The sequence below is a fragment of the Miniopterus natalensis genome, chromosome 4 (genome assembly GCF_054644295.1).
Source record: "Miniopterus natalensis isolate mMinNat1 chromosome 4, mMinNat1.hap1, whole genome shotgun sequence".
Lineage (NCBI taxonomy): Eukaryota > Metazoa > Chordata > Mammalia > Chiroptera > Miniopteridae > Miniopterus > Miniopterus natalensis.
Window position 1 is genome coordinate 97082806 of NC_142084.1, and position 24425 is coordinate 97107230.

At 51.9% G+C, this 24425-nt stretch overlaps 1 protein-coding gene across 1 annotated transcript; it reads right to left on the reverse strand.

Annotated features, from left to right (window-relative positions):
* Window positions 1-1717: 1717 nt before the first annotated feature.
* Window positions 1718-23742, reverse strand: DAGLB (diacylglycerol lipase beta). Its single transcript, XM_087817004.1, has 15 exons — window positions 23628-23742; window positions 22101-22252; window positions 16596-16767; window positions 15239-15497; window positions 13699-13818; window positions 12795-12922; window positions 11258-11384; window positions 9811-9894; window positions 7894-7971; window positions 5210-5290; window positions 5001-5128; window positions 4226-4294; window positions 4073-4145; window positions 2993-3243; window positions 1718-2880 (listed from the first exon to the last, which is right to left on the reverse strand). Exons 1-15 carry the CDS (start codon window positions 23720-23722, stop codon window positions 2685-2687), a joined length of 2013 nt encoding a protein of 670 aa, XP_087673130.1. The 5' UTR covers window positions 23723-23742; the 3' UTR covers window positions 1718-2684.
* Window positions 23743-24425: the final 683 nt, after the last annotated feature.

Consider the following 24425-nt stretch of genomic DNA (forward strand, 5'->3'; position numbering starts at 1 on the left):
CATTCCCATCCTGGGAGATGTGTGGGCTCTTTCCAGCTGCATCTCCAGCCCCCAGCACCTTTCCCATTCCCTCCGAATGGTCATTGCGGTTGGTGCTCACGATTTAGTGTCTGTGTTACTCTGTAAGTACTCAAAGCTGAGCCAGGCAGGGACAGAACTTGGCCTTTCCTGCACAACTTTTGGCTTCTCTTGAGGTGTTTTATTTAAGGTTTACTTTCCTGTGGACTTAACCCTGGACTTCCATGTTGTCTAAATCTCTCAATGTGTTCACGTGTACTGTGTGTTTCATCAGTTTTTACTCTCCTAGTCTCAGGATCCTCTGGGCACCATTTCCCTCACGTGTTTTGATTTTTACCACCTACACCCGACTCTTGTTTTTTAATTTACTTCATTTCGATGAACAGGTTTTCCAAGCGCTTCCTGAGGAGTGTGGGAAACGTTTTTGAGCCCTTACAGCTTTGAAAATAACTTCATTCTACCCTAATACTTTTTGGCTGGGTCTAAAATTCCGGGTTGGAACTTCCTTCCTTTCAGGTTTTTGGAGGCCGTTCTCTCACTGTCTTCCGTGGCCATTTCCATTGCACAGGGATACTTTGATTTGCAGCCTGCGGGACTTCCCCTTGACCTTCCATGGCCTGGTTTTATTTTTATCCCGTGTGCTGGGGGGGCGGGGGGGCTTGTTCCATCTGGAAACTCATGGCTTCCGTTACTCAGGTGTCCATTTCTGTTGTCATCGTTCCTGCTTTGAACTTTCAGGTGTTCTCCTTTATCTTCTGTATACACTTTTCCAGCCTCGGGGGTCAGTTCTGTGGTTGCAGCACTTCCACTGGCCCAGCCTGTAGCGGGGGTAGTGTGAAGCTTCTCCCGCACCTGCCTCTCCCGGCCGCTTGTTCTTCAAGTTCATGGCAGTCCTGGGCTCGCGCCGAAAGGTCGAGAACCTCACAAGCAGAGACAGCTGAGCACAAAGGTGAGTCTTAGCAGGGCAGTGTTTGCAGTGTGTCTGAGATCTGAGTGTACAGGACTTGTGTGTAGAAACGAAGCTTGTAGCAGTTGGATGTTACCGTGGCATTTCCAGCACAGGTTTTAAATGGCTTGGCCCTGTGAAGGTTTTCAGTGGCCCAAGTAGTCTGGCTGGGACAGCTGAGGCTCAGAGGGGAGGACACGGATCTCTAGGGGTCAGGTTTCCCTGGCGAATTCTTCCTGGAAGGTTCTGGGGGCCAAGTGGGAGGAGGTGAGGAATGTCATTCCCTCGCTTTCCACTGTGCTTGTGTCCAGTCCCCCTGCCCCGCCCAAAGCCAGGTTTCTTCCAGCCTTCAGGTAACCCCTCGCTTTGGCACGTCCCTGTCTGCTTCCCTCCAGCGTCACGTGCAGGGGGTCTGGGTGGTAAAGCAGATTCTGTTTACCTCTAGCTTCTGATTGTCCTGTTTCGTGTGGCTCAGTGGTTAGAGTGTTGGCCTGCACACCAAAGGGCCATGGGTGCGATTTCCCTTCAAGGGCATATATCTGGGTTGCAGGTTCAATCTTGGTCAGGACACATGTGGGAGGCCACAATCGGATGTGTCTCATGTTGATGTTTCTCTTTCCCTCCCTCCCACACTCTAAAAATCAATGGAAAAAAATATTCTCAGGTGAAGATTAACCAAAAAAATAAAGTGTTTTGATTGATTTTAGAGGGAGGAGGGAGAAACATCAACATGGGTTGGCTGCCTCCTGCATGTGCTCTGTGAATTGAACCTGTGACCTCTCAGTGTGTGGGACAACGCTCAACCAACCGAGCCAGGGCTGGCTTAGGCTTTTTAAATCCCTTTACTGTCATTTTATGGGCTCTGTGGGGTGGGTGAAATCAGATGTCCGTGCAATCTTCAGCCTGCAGCCACAGGGCCAAGAAGACTAAAGACTTCATTTTGTTAGTGGACAGAAAATGCCATAATGTTCCCGGGAAAACAGGCCTGTGCAAGTGTCCAGTAGGAAGGTACAGCACCACACACGTGTGACCATTAAGCGCTTTATTAACGCCCTCTGAATCCACTGCCAACACAAGAGCCAGGACTGTTCACATCAACTGGGTTGATGAGACAAATGGGACACGTAAACAAGGAATGGCTGCGGCGGAGGGGCAGGGGCTGTCTCCACTCACTTTCCTGATCTGGTTTTGTCTCGGTTCTCAATTGCGGCTCAGAGCTGATCTTTAGTGCCACCAGGAGCAAACCCCAGTCTGCACCCTTGCAGCTGAGAGCTGAGTTTGTATAGCTGGGAAAATGAGTTTGCTAAAAAACTGCACGCCTGTACGCCAAGTTCAGACTCCTTTGAACAGGGATAAGACAAGACCCTGCCAGTGAAAAGTGGCCTGGGGGTGGGAGTGTACAGATCCAGACCTGGCTGCTGGAGTCCCTGGCAGTTCTCAGGTGCCGGGGATCTGCAGGCCATGGGGAAAGGGGCACCTGTGAAGCTTCGAGCACGTTCAGTCTCAGGAATCCTGTGACCTCTGTGCTCTGCTGACTCCTGGTGCGTTAATACTATGATTAGCATGATTTCTCAGATCAGTCCGTCATTTAGACATCTCAAGCTCAGTGCCTGTCAAACGCCTATCAGTGCACTGTCATCGTGGGATCCACTTTAAGAGCAAGTCACTTGAAGATCAATGGTTCGAGTCTGCAGTCCTGGAAGTTTCCAGTAGCTCTTGATTACACCATGTCCGCATTAGAGGCTCCTGGGGCAGGGCAGGAAATGCACACGGCCCTGTCTGACACCACCCTGTCCAGGGCTTTCATCAGGATGCCCGGTATGTGGTCTGTTAGCATCTTTGGGCTGATGAGTATTTTGCTGAATTCTGATTCATGTGCCCACCTTGCGGAATACTGAGAAGTGTAACAGGAACACCTGAAAGGGACAGACAGCAAAGCTTCACTTGAGCCTCAACTCCACACATGTGTCTCTTTGACGGGTGGTGCGTGGACTTAGCCAGGTGAGGGCCCTGCTGCCCATATCTCACCTGCCTGCAGTGCCCTCTTCCTCCAGGTGGATGATCCTGCCAGGAAGGTAGAGGGGGGGGTACTTGGTGGGGGACCCCAGCGGGGAGTCGCTGGAGGAGCTGTATGCTGGGGACTTGTGTGTCAGCAGACTCTGCTCCCCAAGAAGAGGCTGTGTCAGGTCTTGGTGGTCGCCCCCATCCAGCTCTGTCGGAAGGTTCTCTGGGTTCCCTCCAAACAGCCCATACCAGCACCCGCGCAGCAGAATCTTGTACTAAAGGTGGGACCGAGAAGGCGGCATTCCTGTTACTCAGAGGCTTTCACTTACCAGAGGCCTGGGCCCGGGAGCTGGGACAAGTGCCCGCCATGGATCTCAGGAGTGGCGATCAGTGGGCCTAAACTCAGGTGTCTCTTGGGCAAAGAAGCCACCATAGTAAAAGCAATATTTAAAAACCAAATCATGCAGATTTTGAGAGAAAATTATCCTTAATTCTTTTCAGGTAACTTTGCAAACCAGTTTTACTCTCAAAGACGTTAGATACTATTTTAAATGGGGGGTGGCAGTAGCTGATAAGGAGAAAGTTCACTTAAAATTCTTAGTATTTTTCTGATTAGCAACAAAAATAAAGTCAGAAAACAGGTTAAAAAGAGATCTGAACAAAATGACATTTTGATATATTTTTTGGTCAAAGCTCATACATCTCTTTTTTTACACCACCCCCGGCTTCGGATCATACCAGTAAGAATTTTTAAGCCTGCCTAATTTTCTTTTAACTTTTCAATACGTCATGGATTGCTTTCTCTATTGGTAATATAAGTTCATGTCACCATTTCTAATGGCTGTGTAATATTTCACAGGACAGACATACCATTACATTATAAACTCTACGTGGCCGACTTATTTTCTAAGTGTTGGTTCCAACGGCATCAGGATACTGTTGGTGACATGACAGGGCTAAGAGGTGCACAGCAAGTCACAACTGGAACAGGGCTGAAAAGTCTGTCTGGCAGCAGCATCGCTGCCCCGGGCTAAGAGGCTTTCAATGTAGAAACATCCTCCCCAGGCCGCACAGACTCCTGTGCACCCTCACGGCACAGCTTACCTTGGGCTTATTACAGTGAGCAATCGCTCGCAAGATTCGCTTCTTCAAATCTTCCATGTTGGCCACACTTAACCTGTTTATCAAAACCAGACTGGGCTCAGTACTCAGTCTTTCCAGCTACCCAACCCCAGATGAAGCACCCGGCAGACTGACCTGGGGATCACATCCTTGCCCAGGACGAGTGACACAGTGAAGTCCTTAGAGTATTCATGAAGGGATTTGCTGCAGTTTCAAACAGGAAAAATTCGTTAAATTTTCTCTCTCTACCCAAACTTGAAAAGACAACGTGCACCTGCGTGTTCGGTGCAGCATTATTTACAGCAGCCAAGACACGGAAACAGCCTGTGTCCACTGGTGAATGTTTGGATTGTGTGTGTTGTCTACACACACACACTGGATTATTATTCAGCCATAAAAAAGAAGGAAATCTTGCCATTTGAAACAACATGGATGGACCTTGAGGGTATTGTGTTAAGTGAAATAAGCCAGACAGACAAAGTCAAATACCACATGATCTCATTTATATGTGGACTCTAAAAAAACAAGTTCACAGATACAGAGAACAGATGGGGGGCTGCCCCGGGGTGTGGGGGAGGTGGGCAAAATGCATGGAGGGACAAAGGGTAGAAACATCCAGTTATAAACAAATGAGTAGACTATAGCTAACGCTGTAGCACATCTGAAAGTTGCTAAGAGTAATCAAAGTTCTCATCACAAGAAACAATGTGTGATAACAGATGTTAACTAGGCTTATGGTGATCACTGAATCATTCCATCATTCAGGAAATCCAAGCGCTGGTCAGACGGGCCTATGGAAAGCTGCTCAGTCTGACTTCAGCTAAGTGGTGCTGAAAACACACCTGAGGAGGGAAAGTTAAACCACCAGCAACAGACCAGCCTCCCCCCTGTGACCTGTCTGTGGCCGTACCTCAGCAGCCCCCGGGGCGGCGAGAAGGCGTAGCATCTGACCTGCGGGTGCACCTTCCTGAGCAGGATGGCCAGCAGGGCGGCCGCACCTGCTCCCAGGCTGTGCCCCACGATCACCAGCTGGTAGTCCTCGAGGACAGTAGAACGAGGAAAGGTTAGAAAACCAAACAGCTAATGACAGAAAATGAAAGAAAAAAAGTACAATCTCACAGGAGCAATGCTGAAGGCCTGGCTCAAAATCCCGTCGTTGACGAGTCGTCGGTACAGGTATCTGGCAGCTTGAGAAATCCCCTAAAAACGAAGAAGGTGACTAGTGATTGTCAGACAAGGTAGGTCCCATCACAACGACGAACAGGTTTACACTATGCACTTATTTGCGACTCTATGCCCCTAGCAAGCCAGAAGCATCTTGGGCAATGTCCATGCCCACTGCTGTTATATTCCTGGCACCCATCTTTCCTTGTCAGTGGGCATTTCTACAGCGTTTTCTGTAGCTACGTAGAGTTTTGCTATATGGCTGTACCACAGTTTAGTCCAGCCAAGTCCCTGTGGTTGGGCAGATTTAGATCATGAATGGCTGAGTTTTCAAAATGATGCTAAAACAAAGTTCTGAATCATTGACATTGGTTAAACATCCACTGTTCCTGCAAAGGCAAAACAGACCATCAGAAGTGGATTTTAGGGAGGTCAGGTTTTGATTTAATTTCAAAAAATAAAATGTAGAACTTCCTAATAAATACGGCTATCTCATAGCTTCTTGAAAGTTAAACAGTTCGAATAAGACAGAGACAATGCTATCAAATATATTTTGGAGCGCTTCCTATAGGACAAGGCAGGCCTGGCTGTCCTCGTGCAGCCTGCCCCCGACGGAGGAGGGGGAGCAATTCTGTGCAAGACGGGAGCCTGGCTGGCCACCTTGGAAGCTACTGCAAGTTTCTGATCCAGTAATTCTGTGAGTAGAATGCTGATCCCGGCCTTAGAAACCAAGAGAAGGCTGGAAGGGTGGACCATCTTGGGCACAGTCTCAGCACTTCCTGACAAACCACCTAGTTCCCCTTTACTCCATGCAGTCAACTTCCTCCAACACTATGAGGCACCTATCAAGTGTCTGATTCTGGGCAGTCGGAGCCAAACAACTTGGACCACAACTGCTGCTGGTGTCTCCCTGGCACATGCCTCACACACACAAGATGCCAAGACTGTTTTCAGCCGCAGAGCTTTCAGCTCCAATTACTATGGACAGTGGCAGAGCCAACACTTGGTACAGCTGAAGCTAAGAGTAGAGGACAGGTCATGGCCTTATGCCTCGGGCAGGTGGCAAATAGCCAGGCCCTAAGTGCCCCAGCTGTGGTCACACATTGACCTGTGGGCAGGTCCTATAGGAACCGAGGTGCAGCCAAGCCCAGCAGACTCTGGTTGGCTGGTTGATGTGTCTATAAGTTTTAAAAATTTTTTTCATACACACCCACTAACAGTTAATCTGGACTCTTTCATGAATTTAGGCACAAAAAAATAGCTAAGGGTTAAAGGGAAATAATTCACATTCCCAGGACTAAGCCCCCCTGTCTCCTTGCTGGAAGTTGTCCAGGCAGGGCAGCTGCACTCTTGCTGTGAGACATGTCTGTGTAACAGGCATTTTATTTAAAAAATGATTACTACTGAAGTAATGTGTTTTAGTTGAAAACACATGAGGTGTGTAAAACAGCACAGGCCCACTGCCCTGCACCCGATAACCTGACTGACGTGATTTCAGGCTCCCCTCAGATGTTAAAACCCTCTGCTCTGTGGCCTCACTCGTCATCAGGGAAACGCACATGGAGACCAGTGAGAGGCATCCACAGCTACCCACCCCACAGGGTGAAGAGAAGGAAGTCTGGCTGCAGAGGAGCGGGAACTTGCCCATGTCGCTGGTGGGATGTAAAACGGTGCTGTTGGGAAACTGCAGGTTCCTCAAAAAGTTAAACAGAAATACCCAGCAGCCCCACTCCTGGGGCCACACCCAGAAGGAATGAGAGCAGGGACCTGAGCAGGTGCCTGTGCCCCCACGTGCCCAGCAGCATTACTCACTACGGTCCATCTCTGAATAAATGGATAAACCAGAGGGTGTAAGTGCATATGCAGCGGAATATTCCTCAGCCCTGAAAAGGAAGGACGTTCTGACAACGGCTACAACGCGGATGGACCTTGGAAACGTGTTCAGTGAAACCAACCAGTCACGAAGGGGTAAATACTGTGACTCCCCTTGTATGAGGTCCCTAGGCAACCAAGTTCATAGAGACTGGAATGGTGGGGACCAGGGGTTGGGGCAGGAGTTAGGACTCAATGGCACAGTGGTGCTGGGATGACGAGCTCTTCGGGGCATAGAGAGTGGTGATGGACACACCGTTCTGAATGGCTAACGGCAGTGAAGTTACACTTCTAAACAGTTAAAATGAAAAGTACTGTTGTGGACATTTAAAACTGTTGGGGAGGAGGTCCCCCGCCCCCAGCACAGGACCGAACAAGACCAGGGCTGCGCAGCGTCTGCAGGGGCGGGGGAGTGCGCGGCGCTGAGGTGCGTTTCCCACTATGAGAATATATTCTTTTGATGACAAGGGAGGAAAACGTTCTGCAGGTTCAGAGGCCGACTCTTGACATGTATTTCAGGAACCATGAGCCTTGTGGTAGGTGACTCAGTCACTCTGAACTTGCCTCTCACAAATACTGCCCCACCAGCAGCTGACAGGCTGTCCCGAGAGCCTGCACTGTAAGCACGAAAGCACCCACTGTGCGCAGCACCAGGCCTGGAGCAGCGATTTGTTAGTAGATCTGAATTAACAGGAAACTCATAATCAGGCAATTCTGACCCTTCACCTGAGCAGAACATTCCAAATCCCGGAGCCCAGGGCTCCTACCTTATGTGCCACACAGTCTTGCACCTCACACTCTAGGTCCAGGGTCTCACTCTCTGCTGACAGGTCTGTAAGGATGTCCTGTAAAAGAAAGTTGGGAGAAGAGGTGTCAGCTGGGTGTCGTGCACTGTCGGTCTGGGTGGCAGGTTGCTCTGAGGAACAGCTGGGATGGCAGTCTCCTGGGTCAGACTGTTGAGACCCAAACCTGTGAAGCTGAGAACTCAGGAGACAAACCCAGGTGGCCAGGTAGCTCCTGAGAGACCTGTGGCACGCCCAGCTGGGCCAGGCATGAACAACAGAGCGGGGACCTGGGACCTGTCCAAGACACACCTCTGTTCTGCCTCATTGCACACATCTAAGTACCACAGCATCTGTGAGCCCTATGCTGGGGCTCAGCCAACAGCTCACTGAAAAGGGAGCAGAGTAAACACTGCAGGGCAGGGGAGGCTTCCTGGAGGAGGTGGCACCTGAGCCAGAGCTTCAAGGAAAAGCTCTTTCAGGAAGCAGAAGAGAGGCAGGCAACCTCACCCAAGGGCAGGGGCAGGACCCAAAACAGGCATCTACATGGGAAGCAGGTGGTAGGCCAGCCTCATGGGAACCCAGCAATGGACATGTCACGGGAATAGGGCAGAGAGGTGGCCTGTGGGAGGCGGGTGTGTCCCCAGGACTCAGTGAGCCTGACCGCTGGGGGAGAGGACCCATATCTACACTGGTCACAAAGCTGCACAGATGACAGGCTGCCTGGCTGGCACCTGCTGGCCTGAGCTCCCAGCGCCCAGGGGCTGGAAAGGCAGGCGGGGTCAGGTCATAAAGCACCAACAGGGCTGTGCTGAGCAGCACAAACCGTGTGGAAAGCAGTGGGAGTCTGGGTTTTCTGGGCAGTGGTTAAGACCTGACCCAGGTTCTGGAGAGTGACTGTGGACAGTGTTCAGGACAGACTGGGACAGTAGGAGACTAGAGACAGGACCAAGCACAGGCAAGATAGACCTGGGACCAGAGTGAGGGTGGTGGTGGTGTTGGGAGTGGACAGGAGGTGGCCAGAAAGGCAGGCCGGGCAGCACTCCACGTACGACAGCCTGGGCAGGGAGTGAGGAGAGAAACTGGAGACCCCGTCACCGTGTCTTCCGTGGGTGAAGGGAGGACACCACGTTGTTAGTAGAAATGGGCCAGATGGAGGAACGGGTGGGGAGGGAAGGGCTCTGGCTTCTCTGGTCCCTGGGTGGACCCAGATGGCTCCAGGAGAGGCAAGCACTGTCCTGGCCACCAGCCGGGCTGCACGCTGTGCCCCACAGAGCCCAACAGAGGGCGGAGGGAGGTGGAGGCTCAGTCTCACTACATTTTCTGGGTCAGTAGAGTAGCAAGAACCAGGCAATGAGACAGGAGTGGCCAAGAGGCCAAAGGACATGAGAAACAGAAGAAAGTCACCCAGCATCTCCGCAGGGCAGAGGGGTTGGGCATGGGCGGATCACGGCTAGGGAGGGAGGGGTGGCGGGTCTCGCAGCACCTGGAGAGCGGGCCCCTGGGCGCCGGCAGGCCCTGGGCTGAGATCCGTAAGAGGAACTCAGGACCCCGAAGGGGGTGCCGACAGTACTGCTTAACTCACTGTCCCTTTCTGGCGCTGGGAGTAAAATATTCCAGGGGAGGATTACCCAGGTTGGGGTCCAGAACAGACACATCCAGGGAGTCGAGCAGGTACCCCTGTAGCAGTTCTTTAAGCAGGGACCCACCCACTGGCGTCTTTCTGACATTTCTCAAAAGGAAATAAGGTCACCCGTCTCTCACGAGCCTGCACCTGCTCCCGCATGTCCCTCCCAGTGTTTTCCTGAGTCTGACGCAGGAACTCAGGAGGCTTTCCTCAGTTCCCACTGAGGGCTCCCGGGCATCTGCGGCCCCTCGTTCCCAGGCCTATTGGCTCCTCACCTGCAGAGACATGGTTCCTCGCACAGCCACCACAATGCACTCTTTCCTGTGATCCAGGGCCACCAGAAAGGGGAGCTCGAAGACCTGCAGGAGAGGAGCAGGCAGGAGGCTGAATCAGCGCACACACCCGCCAGGAGGGCCAGCTCTTCCCGGGACCAGGAGAGCCTGTCCCACTGTGTGGGGCCTGACTGCTCCCACTCTCTGTATGTGACAGGCCTTCACTCACATGGAAAAGTCTGTTTTCCTTTCCCACCTTTGCCCCACCACGTGCTGCACGGTGTGGGGGCCACAGTCTACCTGGGCCTCCTTCACCTTAGCCCGGCATCAGCAGGGTCCGGGTTAAGCCCAGCTCTGCGGTGACTGACTAGAAGTTGTCCCTCTGGGTCAGGACCAACAGCCACTGTTCACCAATGACTTCAGGTTACCCTCGGGGTGGAGTGTGCGCGTGTGGGGGGGGTAGGGGGGTGGTGGTGGTGGTGGTGGTGGTGGTGTGGTGTGGGTGTGCACCTCAGGGGCAGGACAGAGCCCTTCTCCGTGAAATGTGAGCAGTAAGAGGTCTGGGCCAGGTGGGCATCACTTCCACCCAGCACCAAGCACAGGTAAAGCTGGAGCCCCAGGCTCCTATCTTTGGAGCCAGTCTTGCGAGAACACTGAGAGCGCCCAGTCCTCTGGGTCTGCTCCCTCACCTCCCAGAGGATATAGTGGCCCAAGCCCCACAGGCTGGAGTGCAGACCCAGAGGGCCCGGCTCGTGGATGGCCATCAACCAGTGACAGCAATACTGGGAGGGCGGCCACTGGTCTGTGGTGAACAGTTACACATCTGGAGCAAGCAGGAAGGAAAAAATTGCTGCCTGTTCTTCCCCAATTTCCACAGGAGAGGAACATGAGCCAGGACCCCACTGCCAGGGACTCAGTTCACTGACCTGGTGTGGCCTGGACTTTGGGGATGTGGAAGCTCCCAGGAGATCTATGAGGCAGCACATTTGAGGACCACTGCACTAGACCACATGACAGTCACTTGGAGAGCTGCGAGCCCACCAAGGACAGGTCGCAGAAGCTGGACAGGGGGCTCCTGTAGGGTCACCAACATCTTCAGTGCCCCCAGTCCCCTCCAGACTGCACCAGGCCACTATGGATGGGCTCAGATCCAGAAACCAGGATGAACTACCTCCAGATACTGCTGTGGGACCAGCCCCACCACCACCCACTGTTCTGAAGGATGGACCGTGTGAAGGCAGCGTGGCAGCTCTGGGGAGGCTTTCTGCCCCATCTCACGTTAAACCTGTGTGGGCTCTGGGGGTTTGAAAAGCCCCTGAAACGATACACAAAACCTGGGGGAGAGTGGGTAGTATGTGTCTGTGTGCATTTTCCGGGGGGAATGATTCATAACCCATCAGAATTCAAAGGGCTCCAGGACCCTGAAGTCTGGAAGCACTGTGACACTCACCTTGTCATGGAAGCTTATGTGAATGAAATCCCGGTACTGCAGCCCCGTTATCCGCAGGATGGAACCAAAATGGCAGTGGAGCTGCTCGCCTCCAACCAAGTCATATTCTGTTGTCCTGCTTCTGCAACTAAAAACACGGCCACCTGAGCCGCTCACCAAGGGATGTCAAACCCGTCTTGCTTCCCAGCAAACATGAGGACCAGAGCGTACAATTTTTAGGACTCAGTCTGGCGAATGTACAATGGCCTTTAAAGGGTATTATTATCTCTGTGCATGCTTCTTACTAGAGCTTTGACTTCTGGGTTCACGTGAGCACTTTACATTTTTTTAATTTTTAAAATTTTATTATTATTTTTTAAATATATCTTTATTGATTTCAGAGAGAGGAAAGGAGAGGTAGAGAGAGAGAGAAACATCAATGATTAGAGAGTCATTGATCGGCTGCAGCCCACAACCCAGGCATGTGCCCTGACTGGGAATCGAACCCTGATCGCCTGGATCCTAGGTCGACGCTTAACCACTGAGCCACGCCCGGCCGGGCAGCGCTTTACATTTTTAAAAAATGAATCAAATCAGCAAGGATGGCCCAACTGACTGGTGTGGCTTAGTGGTTGAGTGTCAACCCATGAACCAGGAGGTCACTGTTCGATCCAGGGTCAGGGCACATGCCTGGGTTGCAGGCTTGATGCCCAGTAGGGGGCGTGCAGGAGGCAGCCGATCAATGATGTTTCTCACTCTCATCATTGATGTTTCTATCTATCTCTCTCCCCTCCTTTGCCTCCTCTCTCTGAAATCAATAAAAACATTAAAAAAAAAAAATCAGCAAGGATGAAGAAACTAAAATCACCAGTAACAGGACAAACTGGCACCAGGCGTCTCCCACTGTGATGCACCCAGAAGGACACAATGTTCCTCACAGTGTTCCTGCCAAAAATGCACAGCCTGACTCTAATCACAAACCACCATCCGACAAATGCAAACTGAGGGCCAGTCTACAAAACACTGGTGACCCTTTTCAAAATGTCAGTATCATGAAAGATAAATGACTGAGAAACTGCTTCAAGTCCAAAGAGACTGAGGAGACGTAACCAAATGCAACACAATCCTGCGTCTGGGGGAAACGACGACAGGAATGTCATTGAGTCAACTGGAAAAAGTTGAATGTGAGTTGTAAATGAGCTAACGATGATGATAAATGCTGAGTTTTATCACTGTCCTGCAGTCACATAAGAGAATATCCTTGTTCTGAAGAAACCCAGCCTGAAGCAATTGGAGATAAAGGGACAGACGTCTGCAACTCTCTCCAACGTTCAGCGGAAACTGCACAGAGAGCACACAGCACGTATGACTGGAACGAGTCAACGGTGACAATGCTGAGGGAGGTGCCAGAATCCTGGTGCAGCTCTTGCAGCTTTTAAAATATTTCAAAACGGAGTTTTTTAAAAGGGGAAACAGGATTATTTTTAGAAGAGAACGTATGGGCACCGCTGCAAGAGCCGTCTAGAAGGAAGTAGAGGCCAAGCCCCTGCCCACCTACCAGTCTCCCCCGATCCTGCACAGCCCCGTGAACGGGTTTCTGTAAATGTAGAGCGGCCACCCGTAGGCAGCTGCTGCAAACTGCATGTAATGTCGGCAGTTCTCCAATTCTGCATCCAAATCATCTTCCTGTGGAAGGAAAACAGCTGCTTGTTCAGGGGAACCCAGGCCGGAGAGGACCCACACACGAGACCCTAAACCTGAACTAGAGTTCCTCTTCTCCCCTCCTCTGCTCACTGAATGGACCCCTCAGGACTCCCACAGGGAAAGCTGGTCCTTAGACACAGTGGGAGGTGGACCCCTCGTTTTACAGGAACGCAGCGAGTGCAGCGGGGTGACAGCAAACATCCCTAAGGACTTCCCTGGCTCCTGGCGCAGTGGGCCACCGACTTCCTGCCCAATGCAGGCAAGACCAGCAGGTTTTCACGCCACTGTGACCAACCAGCTGGGAACTAGGAGCCTGGATGAGGCGCAGGGGAGCACAGGCACCTATGTGGGATGTTCTTCAAAAGCATAAAGGCCTGTGGCAGGAAAACTCTCATTACTCAAAGCTAAGCTGTTCCTGCTCCCAGGCCCAGAGAGCAAGCGCGTTACCTGGGGAGAAGCAGGCCCCACCCCAGGAGGGGTTTTTGAAACCAGACTCACAGCTCGTTTCCTAAGAGAATGCTTGAAGCTACAGGGGATGGCGACGGGCCAGGAATGGGCTGCCTCGACCTCACTCCAGGTGGCGATGAGCCGCTGCACCCGACAGGTGACAAACCGCAGCCCACACGAGCCACAGGTCTAATTCCGAGCCAGCTGTTTGTTGTTTTGTTGCTTAGGTGTTTTGTTGTTTTTCTTTTGAGAAGATTTACAAATGGGTGTCAACGTCAGAACTGTGGGACCCGACAGAAGCCTGGGCTCACCTGGGAGGAGCCGGGGGGATGGCTGACCCCCTCCTGCTCCTGGCTGCTCCTGATGCTGCCCTGCTGTTGGTGGAGCAGGGTGAGGCCGGCCGCGAGGTCGCTGGGCACCAGGTCTGTGTCCTGGAGGGAGGCCACGTGGCTTGTCGTCAAGCTCAGCAGGAACTGCCCATGAGCTCTTCACAGTTTCATACAGTTCACGTGCACGCACACATGCGTGCATGTGCACACACACATACAGTTACATGTAAAAAGGTGTGTTAGGAAGCATTTTCCTTTTGGGACTCCTCCTGTCTCCGAGCTCAGTGTGTTCTATTATCCTGCCCTGAGACAAACCCACCAGGAACACAGACCGTGTGGCTCTCCATTTTTAAATTTCCCTCAAGTAACTCAGCTCTTCATGCCTATGTCCCATCCTTGATGAAGGGGGAGTAAGGGGTAAACCTGCCGCTTCAGCAGCGACAGTGCTCTTAGCCCAGGTTTATACTCTCAGTGCTCAGGATGCCACAAAGGTCCTGGAAAGTCTGTGACAGGATCCGTGAGACTGGACTTCACTCACTGGGGACAGCCAGCCTCAAAAAGGACCATGAACTGGGAAAGCAGCTGAGTGGTCTCCTGAGCCTGACTTTCCCCTCCCTTCCAGGAGGGCCAGTGAGCAGGCAGGGTCCCCGCCACCCGCAGGCACTTCTGGTCTGTAAGGAAGGACCAGGTGCTGAGCACTGAGCTCTGCCTGTGACACAGGTACGACATCTTCTAAGAGGCAGATTCTCTCCTTCCTTCCTCCACTGTCTCAGGACGGGTTGAAGCACTCCTCTACAATGACTTAGGGGACACACTTCTCTAATCCCCACAGAGGCTGTTGCTGGGCACGGGGCCAGCCCTGGACAGGCAGTCGGACCACAGGGAGCTGAGGAAAGGATCACAAGCACGTGGGATGTCAAGAGAAGGCCTCTCCCTGACTTGCTCTCAACAGTGAACAGAAGAGCAGTTTATTAGAGACCATTACATGAAAAGACACATTAAGTGTGAAAGAAAAACGAGTATTTCCAGGTCACTGAAGAAAAACCCCCTAGGGCGGTGACGCCCTCCTGCATGGTGACTGTGGACTCAACTCTCCAGGAGGAGCAGGATCGGTCGTTTCTAACGCCTGTGCCTGGTGTCTGCTCAGTGCCAGCCGGTGGGCGGGCGTGAAAAGGTAATTGGTAAATTATTCCCAAAATGTACAGGTTCCTTAAAAGCATATTCAGTTCGTTACAAACTAATTTGAACTCTCGACACTGTAATGAACAGGTGTCAACACCAAGAGGCACTGACCAGAGGGGCAGGGTCTGCAAACACAGGGCCCCTGGTTAACGACCCCTAGAGTGCTCAGTGCTCCTTTCAGGAAGCAGTGTCGCCTCCACCCCCACCCCCAAGATTACCTACCCTCAAGAGCTATTTTTTGGCAGCCAGGGGACTAGCTAAAAGTGCAGAGTCCTTGTCTTAACGTAAGAAGCATTCGCTCCAAGAGGAGAAAGGGGCAAACCCAGGCCCTTCGGCTTACTGAAAAGTAGGTCGAGAAAAGCTCTGCTGTGCTCATAAAAGCCATCTGAGTGTGGTCATCCTTCCCGACGCAGCAGCACAGGAGCTTGATTCTGGTCTCCCACACGCTCCTGGCTGCTGTCTTGAGGCCACTGAGAATCTGGCTCGACTCGGGACTGTCCAGGAGGCTGGGGCCAGCCGAGGAGTACCAGGCCACCTTCCCCCCGAGCGGGTCAAAGACGATGATGATGGTGATCACAGTGGAGACGATGATAATCCAACTGCAAAACAGAGAGAGCAGGCAGTGACCGGGTCCTACAGCAGAGAGCAGAGCCTACGGCTCCCTCCTGTCGCTCCAGTTACCCAGGAAGATGCAGCTCTCCCAGAACCTGGGCAACTTGTTCTAGAAAGTTCATTGTGAGGCCTCACAAAAATCAGAGCTCTTAGAGTAAAGATCACAAAAGAGCCCTTGCCGGTTTGGCTCTGTGGTTACAGCATCGGCCTGCAGACTGAAGGGTCCTGGATTCGATTCTGGCCAAGGGCACGGACCTGGGTTGCAGGCTCAATCCCCAGCCCCAGCTGGGGTGCGTGAGGGAGGCAACCAATCGATGTGGCCTCTCACATCAATGTCTCTCTCTCCCACTCTTTCTGAAAAAGCAATGGAAAAAATACCCTCAGAGCAGGTTAAAAAACAAACAAAAGGAAAAATGAGCTTCTGTGGGCAGAGCTGTGGCCCCCTGACCATGACCCAGGCCCTCGCTCCTCAGGGCCTCAGGGTTCTTCTTGGTAAAACCAAAAGAGTGCAGCCACAGCGTGGGCACCCTGATAGGTCCTGCGTACAGATGTTTAAACGGTTCTCGGCTGTCCACGGTGCGCAGAGCTCTGGGCTCATGACCACATGTGCTGCAGGAAGACAGACCTCAGAGAAGGGGCTCTGCTGCCCGTGGTGGTGAGACCCAGGAGAGGCACCATCAGCACAACTGTCCATGTCCTTGTTTATAGCACAAGGGATGTAACTAGATCATTTCAAAAATGTTTAGCGAGTGAAATGCAAAAATCCTGTCCTAGTGTATTGCACTCTGTCTAGTGCACTCCCATCCTGCCTCTGGTGGCTGCCCATTTTGGCCTTGGGGGTCTCTTCCTTTGAGAACAATGAGAGCCGGTAAGAAAGAAAACTCCACCGATAACTGCATAATGGAAGGTGAGCTGTCTCACGTGTGAACAGGTGCCTCTACGTTTGTACCATGTCCTCATAAAGGCTGTTTCTAACTTAGGAAGCCTGCGTGATGCCCGGCTGTCTAGTTTCTCAGGAGGGTCTGTTTACCTACATCTCAGGTGCATCTGTGACAAGAAGCTGAAGAGACAGCGGGAAAGCTCACCTGACCACGACGGTTGCGATGATGCCAATCACAACGACCCTGTTGCACTGAAAACTGTCTGCTATCCAGGCAGCCCCCAGAGACGCCCAGACCATCTCGGGCAGAAAGAGCGCGAGGCGGACGTAGAGCAGCTTGGACATAGACTTCCGTGGCCCAGGGTTGCAAATGGTTCCTGAAACACAGGAACACCCGAGCTGGTCGCCTGCTCCCTTGGAGATGCAGGTTCCTTTTCTACAAAAGCACAGCACCCTACCTGGTGTTGCTCAGTGGTTAGAGCATTGGCCCGGGAATTAAGGGTCACGAGTTTGATTTTGGCCATGGGCACACACCTTGGTTGCAGGCTCAATCCCCAGCCCTGGTCGAGGTATCTGAGGGAGGCAACCAATCAATGTGTCTCTCACATCAATGTTCCTCTTTCTCTCCCTCTCTTCTACTCTCTCTGAAAAGCAATGGAGAAAATAATCTCTGGTGCTCACCCCCCATATGACCATTTCTACTTGTGATTGGTCATCAATGCCTAAAATTGAGAGGAGACAAAGTAAGCGATGGGGACTGTGACAGGAAGCCTCAGCTTCAAATTCTTAGACTTTCCATGGTTTAAAAACACTTGGGTTCTAACTAGGGTGACCATACGATTATCTAAATTGGGATACTTTTGAGGCAAACAGAGATAAGCAGTTACCCAAGTTCTAACAGCGAAGAAAATGAGCTCCACCACCTACCTGAGCCCTCTGTCATTCCAGGCACCATCCTCAAAAGGACTGTGAGAGTCACCATCCCACTTTACAAATGAGGAACCTGAGGCACCGAGAGCTTAGAAGCCACTTTCTGAAATATAACCCATATCCATGACCCCGGCTCCCAGCCTCCCCAGTACCCCCGTGGCCCTCACTTCTGGGAAGTGAGCAATTCTGATGCTCAAGACCCACTTAAAGAAGCTGAACATTTTAGACACAATATTCTTACCGTGTTTGTAAAACAAATCCCAGTATCAATAGGGGCCTGTGTGCTTTAACTCTTGATGCAAAACATCAACCCTCCTCCTTTGGGAAAATGTTGTGATAAAAACACTCATTTATGTAACACAAAAATACCGTATGATCAAAACAAATACAACAAATCTAAGCTCTAAAAAATGATGTGGTAAGGAAATCGATTTCAAATTCCAAAAATAATCTTCCATTAGAATGAATTACGTAGAGTCACACTTTAAAATACTGGACACTATCAGGCCTCATTTTGGGCACAAAGACAAAACCTTACAAGGGAAGTGAATGGGCACCCTCTCCAAGGGACAGTGATGCAGCATGAAAAAAACCAGTCTATATCTGGAGCCTGTGATTGTGTAACAAAAGCCAACTGCTGGAGAGAAAAACAGGAATTAGCATCTGCACACGCCCACTGCTTCCTGAAGGGCTGGGGTCCCAAATAAGGGACCACCCCAATACCCAGCCCCGGGATCTGAAAGGCAGCCTACTGATGCTGCAAGAATAAGACTAACACATAAAGAAGGGAGCAGGAAATGGAGTTCTGGTCACGGTTCCAGAAAAGGAGAAAGATACTGAGAAAGTCCCCTTTACACAGTGAGGTCTGCCCAGAAAAGCACTTTTATCTTACTTAGATATTTTTTTTCTTCTCAAGAGAAAGCGTTGCTGGTGTGGCCTGGCTGCTGCAGAGGGTGTCGTGAGGCTGTGCCTCGTGGTTAACACGACAGCAACACCCTACGTCCAAGATAATCTTGGTGAAGTAACTACTGTCCATCACTAGGAATAGCCACTTACGTAAGGGCTACAAAAGGAAGGCCTATGTCACAGAATCCTTGGATTCAGCACCTCCAGCCACTGTAGCAATCTTCTCTGGCTTGAGATGAGCAAGGAGCTTAGGAGATGCAAATGCCAAGGAGATGCTTGATCCAAGAATCAGAATCAGACACGGTGCATGGCAGACCTCGCATGGCCAGGGTGTTCCACCAAAACGTGGTAGTCAAGAGGGTGGACCTTCCCTAACTAAACCTCCCACTTGGGCGCACGCTCCCTCCTGGAAGGCCAGAGCTTTTTCCCTCCCCCTTTCCTCATCCCCAGGCACCTAACCTCTGCCTTTCCCCCTCCTAAGCTCCAAGGACCCTTCTTTTGCTTCTGTAACTTGTCTCCTGAGCCCACGCAGCCCAAATGGCTCACTTCTACCTCTGTAACTTTTTAAATAAACTTTCTCTTATAAATTTGAAAAAATAAATAAATAAACCTCCCACATAGTAGGAACAGTAGGATTTCATCAGGGAGGTTCTCAAATCAAAACTAGAAGCTGCCACAATGATACCAAGATTCCTCCCAACTAAGCTACGTAGATGACCAAGAGACAGAGGACAAACAGGAAAATACACATCCTTTGGTCTTTTGGATAAAAATGACTGCATTCCATTTGTTCCATACATGCTCTACAATGTGCGGTGTTTCTTCTAGAGATCAATCAAAAGCTAAATAAACATGGTCTTTCTGCTCAAAAGAGATAAACTACTGAGATGACATTAACAGAAGGGGCGATGGAATTCCTCTACGTATAGAAAAAAGTTGCAATGTTCTGCACCTTGGTAGAGTGGAAATCTTTCCTTATCTGTCCAAGCAGGTCTCATTCTTTGTAACAGGTGCCCAGTAAACCATCATATAAAGGAATTACACTTTACCTAACCAATGGCCCACTGACAGGCACTGAGTCTGTTCCAACCTTTCGAACCTATAAACAACACTGCAGTGACGTCCCTACAAGTATTCTGCACACATTCAAATATATAGGAAAAGATGCATTCACACACACACACACACACACACACACACACACACACACACACAGCCAGACTGGGTTTCTGAGAGGCTCAGCCAAATGACATTCCCACCAGCAAAATGAGCTGCTTGTCTGCACAGTCTCACAGACTCCATGTACTATCTAGGTGGGTTTTTCTTCCTGTGACTGAGGCTGAACAATGTGAATGTTATTTATGTTTAACTGTCCATGATCTTTGCCCGTGTTTCTCTTCTTTCTTATTTATCATAAAAGCCCTTACAATGAAGGAGATTGGCTCTAAGCTCATGCATTACAATATTTTTCCCCATTTGTCTTTTTTTAAACTTCTTTCTTTAAAATGCTGTTTTCAACTCAGCTGTGATCTCTCTCACCACAAGTAACAGAAAATCCAACTCAAACTGGCTACAAACCAGGAAGCCCTGCCCTGATGTGAGCAAGACAGGCACCATGGCTCTCTGTGCTCCCCACCGCTCCAGCCTCCTTTGTGTGTCGGCTCCTCCTGGCCTGAGCGCAGCAGGAATTCAGCAGCTCATCCAAGCACAGCATCATCCAGAGGGAATGCTGTTCCCAGGGGAGCAAGGAAGGACTTCTCCACAACTTCCCAGTACATCCCTGAATGTAATGGCCCCAGTCGGGTCACATGCACATTCACGAACCAATCACTGGCTCAGGGCCAGCTTGGTATGCGGAGGGGTGGGTGGATGTCCTGAATCAAACTAGGTTCTGTTTGGAGGAGGCTGCTGGGTAGGCCACCTGGTGCCTGGGTGAATATGGCATCCATCCCAGCGGTGTGATGGGCACTAACACACCCAAGACTATCTGAAGGAAAACACTTCACAAGAAAAAAACTACTTATTGCTTCACATCTGAACCCACAATGACAGCTGTAAACATGGCGTATGAACTAGAATGTGACCCGAACAGAATGGGACCAACCTCAGGACTGCATCTTTCAGAAATTCTGACCCACTAACAATTTCATGATGCCACTCAGGCCACATGCACACATTCTATCCCTCTCTTCACCTCCAGCCCCAGCGGCAGTACAGACACGGGGGCTGACACAGCCACAGAACCAGGACCTTCTTTGGTGCAGACCCCAGACTTGTGTTCTCAGAGCTCTATTTTCTACAGCTTACTCTAGTCAGTGGGCACAGGCCATGCTTCTTGGTCACCCAAACCCTAGTCTTTTTCCCATGAAATACTCTGCCCCTAACACTTTTCTCTATACTGCTCCCCTTGAACTACCATTTTGTAAGCTTCAGTCTATCATCCCAAAATGCCAAAGTCTCACCTCTGTCACCCACTCTGTCAGCTACACCTCCCAGTTTCGTCATCATCTGCAGTCTATAAGCATGCCTCCTACATCCTGATCGGAGCAGTGATAAAACCCGGAGCCACGCTGCGCAGTGGCAGCCCTGCCTCTGAAGAGGAATCTGTTTACTGGTGCATTGCTTTGTCAGTCACCAGAGCACTCAGCTCATCCTGTGAACCTGGGAAGGTTTCCCTCATCTTCAGCTAAGTGGCTAAATGCAGAACATGGTGACATGCAGGAAAAAAATTATCATTAAAAATAGACGTAACTCTGGCAATTCATTAATGAAAGGACGAATAACCCAATTTAAAACTGGGCAAAGCATCTAAATAGGCATTTCTCCAAAAATGATACACAAATGGCCAATAAGCATAGGAAAAGATGATCAGTATCATTGTCACCAACGAAATGCAAATCAAAACCATGATGAGATAAACATTCCACTAGGATGGCTATGATCAAGAAGTCATATAGCCCTGGCTGGTGTGGCTCAGTTGGTTGGAGTGTTGCCCCATGCACTGACAGGTCACCAGTTCAATTCCCAGTCAAGGCACATGCCCAGGTTTCAGGCTCAATCCCCAGTAGGGGTGGATCCCCAGTAGGGATGTGTGCGGGAGGCAACCAATCGATGTTTCTCTCTCTCCCCCTTCCTCTCTCTAAAAATCAATAAAAACATATTTTTTAAAAAAAGCCCTGGTGGGTGTGACTCAGTGGTTAGAGTGTCGGCCCACAGACCGAAGGATCCCAGGTTTGACTCCCGGCCAAGGGCACGCAGGTACCTGGGTTGCCGGTTCACTCCCTGTCCCCGGTTGTGTGCGGGAGGCAACCAGTCAGTGTATCTCTCTCACATCAATGTTTCTCTCTCTCTCCCCCCTCCCTCCCTCCTTTCTACTCTCTCTGAAAAGCAATAGAAAAAATATCCTCAGGTAAGGATTAAAAAAAAAAAGTCATGTAATAACAAGCATTATTAAAGATGTGGAGAAATTGGAACCCTTATAAAGTGCTGATGGGAAAGAAAAATGGGGCAGCTGCTTGGAAAACAGACCCGCAGTTCCTGAGAAGATTAAACAGAGTTCAACCGCAATCCTAGGCACATATCCAAGAGAAATGATAACATATGTCTACACAAAAACATGTTTGCAAACATCCACAGCAGCATTATTTGTTAATAGCCAAGAAGTGGGGGCCACCCAAATGTCTACTGACTGAGGAATGGATATGTAAAATCAGGTATAGCCATTCAGTGTAATATCACTCAGCCGTAAAAAGGAATGAAGCACTGCACACGCTACAGCCCGGGTGCGTGCCCTGACTGGGAATTGAACCCGCCACCTTTCTTTCTGTGTACGGGACCGAGCCACCCCCGCCAGCGCAAGGCTGCTCTTTTTTACCTTTCATGCTGACACACACGATGGCTGACACGGTACAGATAATAACAGCCAGGAGAACTATGAGCACAATCAAGTAAGTGCCGAGCGGGACCCCTCCAGCGCAGTCCAGCTTCCCTCGGTGACTGAGGTACAAGGTCAGAATGCCAAGCCACCTGTCGGGAAACGGAGGGTCAGGAATGGAACCCAAGGAGCTGCTTTGCAAAACACGACAGAAAGAACTAAAAGGAGTCAGTATTTTTCAAAACAAGGTGAGGCTGGCTTTGAAATACAATGTCCATCAATAAAAGATCTACAAAGTCAACGAAGAGTGTAATTTTTAAAATGAGTTTTAAACTTCCCATGCTTGCATAACTGTTCTTGCTCCGTGCCCGCTGTAATACGCGACAGGCACGTACAGCCGTAAGAAAGCAAATATAACTTGAGCCGCTACAGCCCCGTCGCGGCTCAGAAATACACAACTGGTAAACCGACGAACTATATGCTTGCTAAATTATTAACAAGAGAGCTTCTGCTTCCGCGATTAACAAGGCACATGGGCAAACATGCACTGTGATTTGCTGGGTGCAATACAGCAGGTCACACAAAGACATTATGGGGTGAACACTGGTAAGTTTGGAAGAAGTAGTGTGGACTCATGTTCTGTAATTCAGTGCAACACACAACGCCAAAGAACCTGGCCTGTGGCTGCAGGTGGTCCCCCAGAGGGTACAGCCTGCCTGGCAGGAACACGCATTAAGCATTCAAGCCCAGGCCACGTGGAAATGGCCTCGGCAACCTTTCATGCTTTTGTCAGTTCTGTGATGTTACCACCGCTGTGTCTAGAAATCACGGGAACTGACCTCGGAAAGACTTAGCTTTGAAAAGTATTCAACTACCGAGTAGGCAGCTCCTAACGTTCCCCGATTTTATTTCTTTCCCCCTCGAAAATCTACTTTTTTATAGCGACGGTGTTATTATTCTTTGCTCAGACCCTCTGACAACACATCGCGGGGGCCCCCAATTCCACTTTCTACCGATTCCACGCTCCCAGGGGAACTCGGCCGCCGGCGCCCGGCGCCCGGCCCGGCCCCGGGCGGCGCCGTTTCCCGTTTTCCACTGGCAGGGGCGCGACGCTGGGCGTTCCCGCGCGGGGTGCTGAAGGGTGCAGGGAGGGTGCGGGAAGGACGCGGGTGGCTGCCTCCGGCTCGAGGAAGCAGGCCCCAGGGCCATGGCTTTCGGGAGGCCACGGAGTCCCGGCGGCTCCGGGGGGCAGGCAGGGAGCTCGGGCCCCGCAGCGCGCGCGCCCCGGCCGCGGGCCCCCCGCTCTGGGCCTCAGTTTGCCGACCGTAAAATGGGGAGAGTCACGGCACCTGCCTCCTCGGGCGGTGGAGAGGACTAGACACGGGAACGCAAGGCCAGCTCTGGACGCTGCCGTGACCTGGCGACACTGGCACTGCCCTCGGACGGCTGGCCACCCCCGCGCCCGGCCCGCGCCCGCGCCGCTCCCTCCCGGGCCCGGGCCCCCGCAGCGGCGCCCGGCGCCCTCACCACAGCACGCGCAGGAACAGCTCGAACAGCCCCGGGAAGACCAGGTCGTCGCTGGCCATGGCCCAGCGCCGGCCGAACAGCACCATCCCGGGCATGGCGAAGGCCCCCGCGCAGCTCCGCACCCGGCGTCCCGCGCCCTCGGGCTCTCACAGCCAAACTGCCCGGGCGCGGCGCAGGCGCGCGCGAGACGGGGCCCGGCGCATGCGCGCGCCGAGGCCGAGCCCGCCGGGCGCGCGCCGCCGGACCCTCTGCGCCTGTGCAGGTGCGCGGACCGGAAGACGCCGGCCGCCCGCCTCGCCGCGGGGGCGCTCGCTCGCACGTGCAATCGGCTTCGCAGGTGTTTCCATTTTCTAGACGAGGGTTGCGGAGCTGGGGCGCAGCCCAGGCCTGTGCCGAGGCTGCCCGCCCTGGGCGCCCCGCCGTCCGGAAAGGGGACCCCGAGACCCTGGTGGCGTTCACGGCCTGAAGCCACCTGGCCGCTCGGGGGTGGGGGTGGGGGTGGGGGCGGGGAGCAGCCTGGTCTGCCCACCTTCCTCCCGAGCAGGGCGGGCTCAGGGCCTTGGGTCCCGACCCCGCCTCCGCACCTCTGCTCCCCGCCCTGGTCCGAGTCCCTCCGTCTCGCGCCTGGTCTGCACCCTCCCCCCCCCTTCTTCCTTCTGCCCCGCAGCAGCCGGGGTGACCGCGTCGCACCGTCAGACCAAGGCCATCCTCCGCCGGGGTCTCTCAAGGCTGCACTTTGTCTGTAACAGGGGCCCCGACCCCTTCGCAGAGGCCTTTCCCTGGTAGTCACGCATCCCA